The following is a 15,901-nucleotide window of genomic DNA, read 5'->3' on the forward strand; positions in this document are numbered from 1 at the left end:
ACAATTCTGATAATTTTCTATCATGAGGTTAGAGAGGGGATTATTCACACAATAATGATCAAATACTATTCATGTGCAATTATCATTATAGAATTTATATAGTTTTTATCATACCAGGATACAAAAACCTAAGTATTATAGAGGGAAACGAAAGTAACGTATCTCTGTGAATACTACTAGTAACCTGGACAATGCAGGTTGCTCCACCAGACCCTCATCTGTCGGTAATATTCCTATGTCTGCGCATATTTTTGACGTCAGAGTCATAAACTTGCACTGCAACACAATGCACAAAGACGTTAGATGTACAAAATCATCGAGATGGATATACTGATTGTGTTTATTATCAGTTCTTTCGTTATTGGTGAGTAACATTCACTTCACTTTTCTATTAATATTAGATTGGCTACCAGCCGCTAAGTTTTCATACATCTGCAATTTTTTATAAGCTTATAATTATCTCCCACTAGTTCGAAACTTGGGATCAGACATCGAAGTGATTAAAATTATTAGAATCTATTTTTTGTATGAATAATTCGATATTCTAGAAATGGGGCTTGTCTATATTATTTCCACAAAAGAATTCCCACGTTGTATTCTTGTCGATGAAATAGGTATTTAAAAGAAAGTTCAGGGTGTTTTCGTTCCTGTACAATGTGGACTGTCAGGAAAAAGGTACAGTGACTTCACTCTGAACCTTTAGTTATTTTTTCTCCATTAGTTCTCCATTTCTCCATTTTTTCTTCATTGATTTCACATCCAACTGTATACCATATATTTATGTTTTTGTTAATATTTATATCATTTAAGCAATCTCATATTCATCCTATTTGATTTTTGCTAGGCTTTAAGTACATTAATAAAAACAAATATGATAACATATCGGCATATTAGTAACAGTTTGCAACATTGTTGTAGGAACCATATATCCATTGACAAGCGAGGATATCAGAGTATACCCTGATGCTTCCGTGACATGGGAAAAGGGGAAGATTAAGTGTGAAACTGAAGGCAAAAAACTATTACGTATAGAAAATTTGCAAAAGTGGGAAGACCTGCTTGCTCTTAATGATTCTATGAAAACACATCTGTAAGTATTGAGCAGAATGAACTCTACGTACTTTTTTTGTTACTGTGGAAACTTCGTTAATGTAAGAACTACATATAATGTATTTGTGATGCATTTATTTCGTTTTCTTTACTATCATTTTCTTTTGATGGAATTATTGCAAGTTTGGCCAATAAATTTGATACTATTAGCACTTTGAAGTAAAGAATTAATATTTTAGATATAGTATTAATCTATTCGAAAAGGAAAAACTCCGATTCTACAAGAAGACCATTTAGCATGCATCGCCTCTTACGACACAATGTAGGATACAGCACCTCACACTTACAGGGTTTTACGCTTTGGAATTAGATGCATATAGGTTTGAAGCTACATAAAACATGGATAAGAAAACTTGAATAAAAGCAACAATTAAAGTCAGCGTAAGAGTAAGGGACAGATATATTTAGTTTTTGACATTATTGGATAGCTAAGAAAATTGGGAATCTAAATTAGTTATGCACTACCATTGACATTGTGTTGGTGAATCATTTCCTAAAACATTAATGACTTACGGAACTGTTATGACAACATTGTAAAGGTAGATAAAACCGCCAAGTGAATTTAGCTCCAGTGTTTGATAATGTTCTATAAAAACTAGAGCCGATCGATAAATTCTGTCACAATTTTCAATAGCAGTCGTAGACTAATGGTATGACGTCGACAACGGTGAGTTAACAAGGCTCCCATATACTAACGGACAACAAACAGTTTAGCGTCTTGACAAATTGCAAAAAACAAATTAAGAACAATGCACGTGCAAAGTGTCGACATCTTCTGACAATAATTGTTTGTTATTTATTAATGACGGGGTCGCGGTGGCCAAGTGGTTAAGGCGTCTTACATTCTGCTACCACTGGGCTGCGGGTACGAGGTCTACGTGGGGCAATCGCCAGGAACTGACGGTGGTTTTTCTCCAGGAACTCCGGCTTTCCTCCACCACTAAAACCTGGCACGTCCTTAAATGTGACCATAGCTGTTAATATGACTACAACACAAACATTGATTCATTGATGAACTGTATGCATTCCTAACTAGTGGTTACTTTTCATTGCTAAAATAAAGGCCAAGACTTAATCTGAAACACGATCCTATAACAAACCATGGTGCGCTGCTACATAATTATGAAAGGCACCTCTGTCGTCATATTGGGAACTGTTTTAGTTGAGCGAACTAATTCGAGAATGGTAAAATTAACATCAAAGAGGACACACGGCCAGACAGGCAAGTTTTTACAGCATCAACGAACATTGCTGCTGTGAAAGAATTAATTGAGGACGATGGTCGATAGCTCATACTATTGGCATTTCAGAAGACAATACACGTCACATTCTGACCAAGTGCTTGAAATTAAAGAAGCCTGGAGCCGGATGGATCCCACATTAGCTGTCATCTGAACAAAAAGCCAAACTTTTGAAAAGTGCTAAACATATACCGGAAAAGTACGGTCATTCCGATTTAAGAAAGATATCTGAGTTACTAAGAGGGTATGGTACCTGGATTTCTTACTTTAAACCCTAGAAATGCATAAATAGAAAGCATTTGTTGTCTAGAAATCAAGAAAGGCAAGTGATTGCAAGACATATATAGTACCAAGAACGTTGTGTATGCCGTTTTTTCCTATTTTAGTAGACCTTAGGTTTAGATACCGTACAAGGAAGGGAAAACTCTGTCTGCAAAGTTTTACAGAAATTAAGGCCTGAAGCCTGTCAAACGATTCTACATGTGCAAGTTTCTAAGTAAATGGTTGAATGGCATCCAGCCCATTCACAACAATGCTTCATCCCACAATAGCAATGCTGAACAGGTGTTTTTGAAGTCGGAGAAGGAACAATGTAGTACAGATTGACCACCCAACCTTTTCACCAGACATGTCTTTTGAGACTTCATCATGCTTTCCTTACTGAAGAAAAACTCTCTGGGAAACGGTTTGCCTCTAGTTGACCCCTTGGTAGTGCAATATTCCAGTGTCTGGCCAATATACCAAAGTTCAAACTATATGCAGTATCTGATCCATGATGCTAGTGATAGAGTTTATTGAAAGGCCCTCGTGGTTACATCGACTTTGATATCGACACCCTGAAATATGTACCCATACAAGGAATCCTCTGACTTGATTATTGTATAAATTTTTATCAAAATCAATCATCAAATAAAGTTCGTTAACTGATGACACTGAATTGTTTTTTGATTAGCATTTTGTCAGTATGGACTATTGACCTAATAGAAGTCATATCTCTCGCTCAAAAGTACATTTAAGCACGTTATTGTCAGTATAAAACAATGATACAGAGCCTCCCTGTAAGGTTGTAACATAGGGTCAAGCTATGCGGTCAGTACATATATATGTGTCTCACGTTCATGTTTCTAGATACTGTCCAAGTTGGTAAAACACGCTGGTGGATTTATTAGTCCCCTGGGTTTGCCATAACCTACGAAGTCACAGTGATCCAGTGATCCTCATTATTGATCTGCCATTACGTTGAACTACTCCTTTTGTTTTGTTTCAACAGTAGTTTAGATCAATTGGAATCCACCTTTTGGCCCCTAGCATTGTAGATGGGTCGTAGACGGACAAAACAGCTCTACATATATATATAGTGCAGGGCATTTCAATTTTGGCAAACTGTATTATAACTCAGTTTTAACTCAGTGTAAACCTATGTGTCTTGAATTCATCTTTCAACATACATGGTGGTAGACTGCTGGCGATTTTCTTAATTCACATGGTTTGCTAGTACAAACCATTGTAGAACGCGTATTTTTTTATTTACACGCTTTTTGTGATAGAATTGGTATGGGTTAGAAATATACAAAAATTATAACATGGACATTCGACTTGAACAACCTGTGTAAGAATGAGGTCTCAGAAAATCCAGGTGACGTCTTCGGATTATTTGGGTCAAAGTGGAGGAGGAAATGACATCTTCCCGATTTAAGCCCTATAACCTTTCTCTGTGTTTTATGTTTGTTTTTAATTTGTATGAATAATTAGATTTTATGAACAGTTATTAGATTAATGATTATATTGAAGACATATCAATCAAAAGGTGATGTGAGTCAGTAACAAAAAGGTCACAGTAGCTCATTTCCAATAAGGTTGAATTTTCTATGAATACGTTTAAATTACTATTACTTGAATATTTCTGATTCTCTTACTCAGAACCTAATTGATACTCCAAGAATATTGCGTAAAGAGATGCACATAGTAGTTGTATATAATGTACTGAAAGTAGAATAGCTAAATTATTAGAGACAACAGGTCATGCCATACATAGACATGCAGAAGACAACATGTCAGATTATCATGACATCTTACACCGAATCATTTCATAATATAGTTGTTCCTTTTAGTGAAGTTTAGGTGCACTTACCTTTCATCCAATTTGATAAAATCATTCACTCACTGAATGAATTTTTTCGACCTATGTTTACTAAAGATACCACAAAAAAAAGAAATTACATGATCACAGCATTCAACCAATCACGGTCCATATTTGGATTAACAATACCAGTAATTCTTGGAGTTACACGTACAGAAAACTTGATGAATGTCGTGAATTGGCTTGTGGCTTTATCAGTCAAGATTGCTTTTTGCACACAATCAACTCATAATGACATTCCTTTGATCAATATTCTGACGCATAAGCCTTTCCTTGTTTGAGAATATGAAAGATATTCCAATTGCGTAGGGCACTTAATGGAAGTTTAGTACGTCCCATGCAACATGCACAGACATTGGATAGTCTTGGCTTTCTGTTCAAATATTTGGAAAGAAAACCTAGGATCAGTTGCAAAATTAGGAAAGAGTTTACAGAAATGATAGTTCATATACTTCAATTTTCTAGACTGTCTAGTGAAAAGGACAACTATAAAATGACCTGAGCAATAGAGATATATTCAGTCAACTACAGCCCATACATTTCTGTGAAAACAAAGGAGCACGATAGGACTTTTTACTATAGATATTCCTCTCTGAGTATTAACAGGGATAGTAGAAAGTTACTTTATTATTCTTTTCCTTGACATTTTAACAACGTTTTATGGTCAAACTGAGGCTTTTTAATGAAGCGGAATTTAAAGCAACTTCTTCTTGCTTTAAAATTGTTTTATGTAAGTTATATTGTTAAAACATATTTTAATTATTTTGACTAAAATATGTTTTAAATAGATATTGATTTTATTAGAACAGAGAAACGAAATATTTATCCTTTTACTGTTCCCACGTTGAGCCAAAACATCACGCATAAGGTCAAACGGATCTTATGCAGCTATAACAGTTAATGTAAGTCTGACCTACAGTCATTCAAAAGTAAATGCTTCTGGCATGTTTTCGTCAAACAAATGTAATAAACATAATTTCTAAGGTAGCAGTGTACAGTAGAAATGGCCCGACTCTGATAAACAAGGCACATGTCGAGGAAATGTAAACACAGCGGATTTACCCTACACAACACATGTGTACATGTATATATATTTGTAAACTGCATTACATTTACAATACATATAAAGTACTGAGAAGTTATAAACCTCTTTTTTCTATGTATGTTACTTGTGTGAAAACCATGGTTACCACATCAAAAATTACCAAAAAATGCCAAAAATTGCTATTTTTGACCCAGAATTTGACCCCCGCAACTAGTAATTTTTTTCCTTAGTTCTGTCTGAAATTAAAGTTTACCTTCCTGGTTGCAGAATTATCTGGGTCCCAGTAAAGTTGTAAAACTTGATTTTTTGCAATTTTGCGTCGTGTGCTTTTGTCAAAATTTTACCTCCTGTAAAGCTAGCTTTTCATGTGTAGGCACCCTTTCGGATTATGGCCAAAATTTTATTCTCGAACCAAAAAAATCTTCTTTTTTTACAAATGTGAAGCTCACATAGCCCACTTCAGCATGCTTATACCAATTTTAATACAGTTTTATTTTTATATTTTTGTTTACATATCATTATACAGGGGTTAGCCATTTAACAAAAATATCACCCTTGTCCACAACCCTCTACTGTATACTGCTACCTAACAGTGTCCTCAGTTATACCAAAGACATTTCACGAGTGTTGCTATTATTTTGATAGCTTTCACGAGTCGTTCAGGGATCCTGATCAAGTTTTGTCATCTTAATGTGTCGCTTCGCGTTCCGGGGAAGGTTTTCGTAAAAACAGAATATCTAACAGTGTCTTCAGTTATACCAAACACATTTCACGAGTGTTGCCAATATTTTGATAGCTTTCACGAGTCGTTCAGGGATCCTGATCAAGTATTGTCATCTTAATGTGTCGCTTCGCGTTCCGGGGTAGGTTTTCGTAAAAACAAAATATCTAACAGTGTCTTCGGTAATACCAAAGATATTTCAGGAGTGTTGCTATTATTTTCATATTTTTAACGAGTGATTAAGGGCTCCTGATCAAGTATTGTCAGCTTGATGTGTCGCTTCGCGTTCCGGGGCAGGTTCTCGTAAAACAAATGTAATAAACATAATTTCTAACAGTGTCTTCAGTGATACCAAACACATTTCACGAGTGTTGCTAATATCTTGATAGCTTTCACGAGTGGTTAAGGGATCCTGATCAATTATTGTCATCTTAATGTGTCGCTTCGCGTTCCGGGGTAGGTTATCGTAAAAACAGAATATCTAACAGTGTCTTCCGTAATACCAAAGACATTTCACGAGTGTTGCTATTATTTTGATAGCTTTCACGAGTGGTTAAGGGATCCTGATCAATTATTGTCATCTTAATGTGTCGCTTCGAGTTCCGGGGTAGGTTTTCGTAAAAAACAGAATATCTAACAGTGTCTTCAGTAATACCAAATATATTTCACGAGTGTTGCTAATATTTTGATATCTTTCACGAGTGGTTAAGGAATCATGATCAAGTTTTGTCAGCTTGATGTGTCGCCTCGCGACCCGGGGAAGGTTTTCGTAAAAAAAGAATATCTAACAGTGTCTTTAGTAATACAAAAGATATTTCAGGAGTGTGAATACTATTTTGATATTTTTCACTCAGTCTATGCACTTTTTAGGATAAATAATTCTCAAAATTTCACTTGTAAAATGTAATTATGTTGGTAACTATTACAGCCTTGGCTCCACGTATTGGATTGGCCTAAAGACGTACAGTAGTGACTGCACAGCCTACACATGGGGTGGTTCAGACCCAACATGTTCATGGACGAACTGGGGTGCGGGTCAACCTGAGATTTGCTGGTCAAACACTTGTGGCAAAATCGTAAATGGCAAATGGGCAACAGCTTCATGTTACGGAGAAAGTCTATCGTATATTTGTGAAAGAAGTAAGTCATTTAAGTATAATTTGCAATCCACGTGTATTTCTTATCAAATTAAATTAAATCATAAAAACAATTAAATATTCATGAATTAAGGATCCTTATCCTTAGGCAGGCAAAATACACAGTCTCTGATAGAACTGTTGTTTGTTTGGGGTTTTATCATTATTATTTGTTTCAACTTCATTATTTGTTAATACGAAAGTCCGCAGTGGATCGAATTATTATCAAAAATGATTGGTTAAACATATTTGCATCCGGTAAAAGGTTTCCGACTCATAGATACAGTTTCAGCAGTGGTGCAGGGATCCTTAAAAGGAAAAGATTTTGTTTTCCAAATTACTTAAACTTAGCTTCATGGGTATACTATGAGGTGCTTTTCGTCATAAACATATCAGGGAGAACACGATTGAACGTATTATAGCGTTAAGACATCTCATGAAAATTAGTTTACCACATCTACGATTTTAAGTTATTTGTATATCGCTGACGCTCCTTTGTCTGACAGATGTCACGGAGCGTTACATATAATCATCTAGAAATACAAGGTCAGTGTGCGCCACCTTGATGACGAGACAGAGTACTAGTTCGATCTGTTGGCGTACATCAAAAGAATCTCGCGGTCGCATAACGGTAAAAAAGGACCAACTTTGAAGTCGAGCAATGCTTCTATGTAATCTTCAAAGGACAGGTATCAGCCAAGCGATTGGTCCGGATATTTTTATACCTGAGACCAATCAAACAACTATCTGTGTGCCTTCAATTTTGCTATAACATATTCCAGGGGTGCAGAGCACGTACGTGAGCGTTACCCTTGGATATATAAGATGATGTTAACCCAGCACGAGGCGCTGATTCCGAGACCCACACGAGCAAGCAATTGCAGGGTTTTGATTTGATTGGGGTTAAACGTCCTCGCAACAGCCAGGGTCATATGAGGACGGAAATACGGGGTCATCGCAATAAAACGATCACTTTATTTAGCAAACAATGCGTATAAAGTATTAACAGTGTGTACATACACCTGTACATAGCTTCAGGTAAACAAACAGGAAATACATTATGGAAACTCATTCCAACCGTGTCTGGTACAAAATGATGGGACGTGGTGACTACGAGTCTCTATCGGACCTCTGCGAATATTGCATGTACATGTATGTACACTACATGTAACACATGTGGTTATTTAATGTTTTCGCTATTGATCGATCACCCGACCTCTGGTTGGTAAAACTTATTTGACGATATATGCAGTATCAGGTTAACAGAAATTCTCTTAATATGAGTCGGTAAGAATCGAAGCCACTGGTATTTTACTGGGTTGATAGATGAAATGAACATTTTATGATGGTGCAGTATACGTCCTATGCTTAATTAAATTTCCATATTACGAATGAAACGTCTAGCGACCCTTAACTAAAAGTATATATTGTTCCTTCGCTCCTGTACTATGACATCCTCGATATCTCGGCGTTACGCTCACTTTCGCTCTCTGCACCCCTGGAGTATGTCATAACATAATTGAAGGCACAAAGGTAGCTGTTTGATTGGTTTCAGGTAAACATGCCTGACCAATCACTAGGCTGATACATGTCCTTTGAAGATTACATACGAGGGACGCCCGACTTCACTTCGCGAGATTTTTTTGATTTACATCAAAGGATTAGACTAGTCTTCTCGTCTCGTCCACAAGGTACTGCACACTGTGCAGGGGTGTAGAGAGCGAAAGTGAGCGTAAACCCTGGATATCTAGGATGACATAGTGCAGGAGCGAAGGATGGCACTATGAAGGCAAAGGCAAGACCATTATGTGTTCCTCTTTGTCTGTAATTAGTTTTATCCTACGGGATAAAGGATATTACAATGTATACAAATATTTATCAAAACGGGCATGAAATGTTTTGGACAAACTTTCAGGAAATTAATGTGTACACAAGCAACTTATGGATTAACCTACTAACGCCAACAACTGTAGCTATGCATTAGGATGAGTCGATGGAAATTACTCAATTGCTGTAAATAACAATCAGGGGAGATAACTATACTGACCAGCAAAACTAAAAATACACAATATTTAAAAGAATTTTTTTTTTCACGATGAAGTCAATTTTAAACCGTAAATGTAAAATCAAAGTATTGGAGACATATTTTACACAGAATCAGGAATGCTGTCAACTACTAAAAAGGCATACGTTATCAACGTTTCACGTAATGTGACGTCAAAATTGTACACAGTTAGAATACACTTAAGACGTCAATATCTTGTGTGTCCGCTATTGTTATTCACTTCTGCCAAACAACATTTTCGCATGGACAACACTAAACGTGGTTTTGATTCGACGTTATTCATTGATTAAGGATCCTGGCATGGCGCCGGTTTACGTCGTTGTTCTGCTACAGGGAATCGGTTGACATATATTATCCAACTCGTCGATAACCCTGTAGAAGGCACTTAATTGTAAATCTTGTAAAAATTTTCACACGCACCACACTTTTGCCGTTCAGTATACTTCGAAATACTACAGTGGAATTATCAAGTATCTTATCTGCAGGGGTTAGAGTTGCATTGAAAAGGATTTTGTTGTCTTCTCGAATTTGCTCGTCTCAATGTCCGTCTCTTTGCTCCGTACTATGTCTTCCACAAAATGAAAAATGTCTGATAGAACATACTATAACTAGAGAATTTAAAAACTTTAATTATGTTGTTATACCATTGTTATACCATAGTTACACCCGGGAGGTGTACAGGGAGTGACTCGGTAGGTGGTATCAACGGTAACCCTACGACAACAACCACCCCTACAACTACAACTACTGTGGAGACAACCACAACCCAAGCGGAGACAACTACAACCCCCGCAGAGACAACTACAAGCGCCGCGGAGACAACAACAACAACCCAAGCGGAGACAACAAGCGCCACGGAGACAACAACAACAACTCAAGTGGAGACTACTTCAACCACCGCGGAGACAACCACAAGCGCCGCGGAGACAACAACAAGCGCCGCGGAGACAACAACAACCCAAGCAGAGACAACAAGCGCCACAGAGACAACAACAACTCAAGCGGAGACTACTTCAACCACAACGGAGACAACCACAAGCGCCGTGGAGACAATAACAACCACCACTGTGGAGACAACCACAGGTGCCGGGCAATTAGTTATAGGAGGTGATGGTGTTGTTACTACCACAGGTGATGGTGTTGGTGGTGTTGACACCACTACCATACAACAATCTACAGGAAGTAGTGTCGATGGCAGTATTGTCTCAACTGCCATGTATCAGTCCCTGGTTTATAGTGTTACTGATGGTATTGCCACAGCCACAACTTCCCCAGACAATAACCCCATACGGCTACCTACGACAGCATCACAAGGTAAAGTTTTGATGACCTTACGTTATAATATTTGTTTGGTATGTCCCTGCTCACTAGTTTTTGCTCCTGTGAGTTTGGCAATTTTAAAAACTATGTCATCTTTCACACTTCAAAACGCATTAACACTCCAACTGAAAATATATGTGTATTGCTCTGCAAACCTAATAAGACATGGCAAGAACGATGCCACATAATTTTTCTTAGATCATGTACATTTCAATAAAACTAGTTCAATTCCTCCGTGATACCCATATGTATCATCAAATTTACGAAATATTTTTCCTCCGTAATACTATAAAATGTGCGAAACACTATTCCTTTGTGATTTATATGTATTATTAAATTTACGAAATACTATTCCTCCGTGATATATTAAAGTTACGAAACACTATTCCTCCGTTGTACATATGTTTTATTGAATTTACGATCACTTTTCCTCCGTGACTGTTAAATTTATGAAACACTATTCCTTTGTGATACTGTTAAATTTACCAAACACTTTTCATCCGAGATACTATAAAATTCATGAAATATTATTCCTCTGTGATACTTTTAAATTAAGAAAACACTGTAATTAAACAGTTTTGTATTCCGAACTTTTCTAATATGTTTTGTTGGCTACAAATGTTGAAACTGTTACGGCAGCGTCAATGTAACCTGGATAATTAATCAACAACAAACCAAGGTTTGTCAGTGCTACGTAAAGCATGTACAACCTAGATGCTACTAGACTATTTCCTTTTATATTTCAAATTATTGTAAATGGAAATGTTCACGTGCATTACACAATTTAGACGGATCGCGATTTGGAAATTTTCGCGATGCCAATAGTTCAGAAACCTAAAAATCATATATATTTATATTCGATATAATCTAATAATACATATTTTCGCGTGTGGATATTTTCCCGCTCATTTGTACAACTCGAAAAACACGAACATTTCCACGCTGCGACAATTTCAACTTTCACAGTAACGTGTTCATCCATGGTTAGCATGAAGTACCTGTTGAGGAATAAATTACCATGTATCTGTTTCAGCAAGCAAACACTGCAACAACTTACAGGATACTTAAGACGTCGATTTTCACTCTTTTGACCATAAGCACCACTGATGAGTTTTAAATAAACGAAATAGTCATATGATGCAATACAAATGATAATTTCTTTTGCGTTATGTAATAATGAAAAACAATATTATTAAAATGTGCTTCTTGAATTTTTATATCTAGTAATAGATATATATGTAAAAGGAACAAATTGAACGACCTCGAAAGAAATCTTTGGAATATGTAATATTTGTAAAAATAAATCAGTAACTTTATGCTGACAATAATGCCCTTGTGATTGTACAGTTTAGTGAATATAATATTTCCTTTTTTAAAACAACAGGAGTTTACATATTTTTTTCATTTACATTCATGTGAAAACACCATTTGAAAAAAAATATGCCAGAGACAAAAATGGTACACATAGGCGCTGTTAATCACTGTAAATCAATGAGTAATTTTATTTTGTTTAATAAATTTATTTATTTATACAGTTTATTTATCGTTATTTGTAATCTATGTTTTAATTGTGCATTAACCCCACTTGTCATACATTCGTTTGTGTCTGGTTTGACGTCTTCACAACATGTTATGTCATATAAGAACGGGATTTTGTTCCTGAAATGTCTTAACTCACTACATGTACATGTACCTACTGGTAAAATGTTTACATATAGCGAGGTAAGCGTTGTTTATCCCAGTAACGATCTCTTAAATACTACAGAGAGTTTCGCGTTTGAATATTTAAAAGGAAACACAGCATGCGTCTTCCTGAGAGATAACTGTAACGTTTAAGGTAAAATTAGCTTTTGAATAATAATTGTTATCTCTTCTTCAGCATCAGCGGCGAAATGTCATTCATGTCTCTAATTACATGAACCACTAGAGACATCGAGATCACCATTTTGAGTTTTCAATTTACATGTTTATGCAGATAACCTTATAGAAGTCAATAGTTACAACTTAGAACGCCTTATTTCTGTTCAGACGTATACAAATATTAGGAACGAAAATGCAATAAAGCGAAAGTAAGATGAAGTTATTTTTCTGTTTCGCAATCTTTAGCATACTTATTGTTTTAGGTCATTTTCTCTGTGTGTCACAGTGTCCTTCTTTATCATCTCTATGAGAAGTTTCATTTCCGTGTCATATCCGCCACAGCTACATTTGTATTTGCAGTGTAAGAATACACAGCCATAGGAATTCAATGGATTTCTACTATTGACAATTTCAGTGACACTGCGCCCGTTAAATATGTTTTTTTTCAAAAACTTACTACTTAAAACTCCTTTCGAGTCTTTAACCGACGCTAGTTTGATGTGGGTTTTTTTCATTACTTTCAGATTATCTTTTCCTCAAAATTTAAACATTAATTAATCAAAATCTGGCAGTAGTGTTTCATTTTTTTATTTGCTTAGGAAATAGCGCGTGACGTCAGCCGTTTCCCCGTATCTGAACTTATTCACGGAGACTGTCTTCCTTATAAATTAATTCTTACCTGTTCACTTTATCTGGACCTAATTTTGATGTTGTGATGTTCAGTGTGTTTGTGCAACGTTTTCTGATGTTATTGTGGTCTACAAAAGATTCATATTAAAAGTCCCTTTATGGAATTTTAACTAGAACAAACTATTTCAGGAGATATTCTATTACTGTACAGATGTTTTCTGTCGTGGGGCTAATATTTTGCGGTCGGTCTTAATCAGAACTACTAGCGGCAGTAAACGGGTTAACAGGTTTTCGCATAATCTCGGTAAATATACCGGTATATATTAATTTTCGCTGGGTATATTATTTCGCGCCCTCTTTGTTGACCGCGAATATAGCCAAATGTAATCCTCGGCGAGTATAACAAAGTACACAGTGCATATGCTCTGTATTGTAGAATGGAATATTAACTCAATGCGACAGACGCGAGATTTTCTACATCGCGAAAATTTCCTCTTTAACAGTATGTATATAGGCTGTGAATAATAAGATTTGTCCTAATGAGTTCACCTCGGATAATTTGTTGTTTGTTTGTTTGTTATTTGTGTTTAACGGCCTATCGACGGCTGTGGTCATTTAGGGCCAAGAGGTTTGGAATTGTTAATTTTATGATCACGATTGTTTATCTTTCTTCAGCAGGAATCGTTGGCTTCACGGAACACCAAGGAAACAGTATTGTTGACACAAACCTTGTATCTAGTGTAGCAAATCCTATTGCACTTACAATCACTGGAAACGTAGACAGCTGTAAGCAGACGTGTTTAGACACCGAGATGAACTCGTTCCAATGTTGGGCAGTAACAATCACTTCCTCGACTTCTAACGAGTGCATCCTGTACTACATTGATGAACCGACAAAATTGCGTGCTCCCTCTGTTTTGGTGACAGCAACTGGTTCTGTGGTCTTCCTAAAAATACAAGGTACGTGTTTTCGTAGAGACAGGAATTATCATAAAGTGTACGTCTCTCTTTTAGAGACATGTCTGCTCTTTTGTGCATACGTTAAAAATGACTGCTGCCTTGGAAATATATACTAGCAATATGGAAGGATTCATCATCCAGAATATATTGACATATCAACTTCCAGGTACCTATTTGAATTTACATCATATCATGATCAGTCAAAAAAAGTGTCTCGGCAAATTACATCGTTGGAAATTACATTGTAACTATTTATAGACATTATTTCTTTATATTCGATGTTATTTGATGCCGTACGTTTAATAATTATGGCAAACACATTTCCGTTGCAGCTTCAGTTCTGATTTTGGGAACGGCTTGCTCGTGTAAATTGGACTTCAACTGGGATCCACCGGGAAATGTATCGGAACAGTATACGCTTGATCTGCTAGAAAAGATACACCTATTAAAAGACAAACTTTCAATTAAGAAAAATGAAACACAAAAATACCAAAGAACCCTGATAAGTGCTGAGGACAAACGGGCGAGCGCCGTTGGAATTGGATCAATGGGTATTGCGCTGCTAGTGGTGATATTCGGTTTCGTTGTGGTAGCCGATATTACCCACTTTATCACACTATTCAAATTTTTGAAAAGATCTTGCCAGAAGAAACATGAGGAGACACAACCGTAAATGCATTGGCTATGGGTTGACACTTTCCCAGAAATCTTCAGTTGACAGGTCCCAAGGACGCTTTCATTCACGTTTTGATAATTCTCGTTCAACCAGACTTTTGTTGTATGAGCAAAGTACTTCAGGAAATTACGCAGTAAATAAGCGTCTGGTTGAGCGAGACTACAACTTCATCTGTATCCATTATTATGAATTTTTACGCTTTTTGTCAATTTGAAATCCTTATTTCACATTAATCCTTAATCAATCTGTAAAAAGTTTCATTGTTACAAATATGTATCTTGCATGCATTTAATGACATGAAATTACAAAAATGAATTATTTCCCATTAAAATGTTTTTGTAATACCACATTGTTAGGTACGTTTGTATACAGTCAAGTAACCTGTAAATAGGTTTTACCATAATTGTAAATAATCCAATCACAAACTTCACGGAGCTTGATATGGAGCTTAAGGATCCCCGTACTGCTGCCACAAACCGTAGTTAAGTGTTGAAAACTGCTTTTTCAGGCATATCTATAGCTTTAATAAATTATTTCTGAAAAGAAAACCACATTTTCCGAGAATTCTTTAAAAAAAAATAACAATGAAATAAATAAATTCCTCCACCAACACGAATACAACAGCAAGCAGACGTGTACATGAAGGAACGACAAAACATATCAAACAACAAGGAGCGCATCAGGAAACAACATCGCCAAATAATGTATAGACAACGACGTGCAAGCGGCCGGTATTATTACACACTACCCTGTAAGTAGATTGTCCAAATAGAATCACGTAACTTACTTTTTTTATTATATCGTTAGCTAATGTATTATTGTGAATTGTCTATGTATTAACAAGGACGCAACACCACCTGCTACAACACCTTCCAGAGCACCACAACACACGCTTCATACACGAAAAACGGCCATCTCAATGTAATACTACACTCGAAAATATTGTAAATATGCTGTGAATATTATTTCGATTTCATTTAAGGATTGAATACACCCT

General features: G+C 36.2%; 1 protein-coding gene across 1 annotated transcript; it reads left to right on the top strand.

Annotated features, from left to right (window-relative positions):
• Window positions 1-238: 238 nt before the first annotated feature.
• Window positions 239-15,204, top strand: LOC110455215 (A-agglutinin anchorage subunit-like). The gene is made up of 6 exons (XM_021505200.1): window positions 239-364; window positions 919-1,090; window positions 7,186-7,397; window positions 10,119-10,772; window positions 13,944-14,228; window positions 14,561-15,204. Exons 1-6 carry the CDS (start codon window positions 304-306, stop codon window positions 14,899-14,901), a joined length of 1,725 nt encoding a protein of 574 aa, XP_021360875.1. The 5' UTR covers window positions 239-303; the 3' UTR covers window positions 14,902-15,204.
• The last annotated feature ends 697 nt before the right edge of the window (window positions 15,205-15,901 follow it).

The sequence above is a fragment of the Mizuhopecten yessoensis genome, unplaced genomic scaffold (assembly GCF_002113885.1).
Source record: "Mizuhopecten yessoensis strain PY_sf001 unplaced genomic scaffold, ASM211388v2 scaffold8167, whole genome shotgun sequence".
In the NCBI taxonomy this organism is placed as follows: Eukaryota; Metazoa; Mollusca; class Bivalvia; order Pectinida; family Pectinidae; genus Mizuhopecten; species Mizuhopecten yessoensis.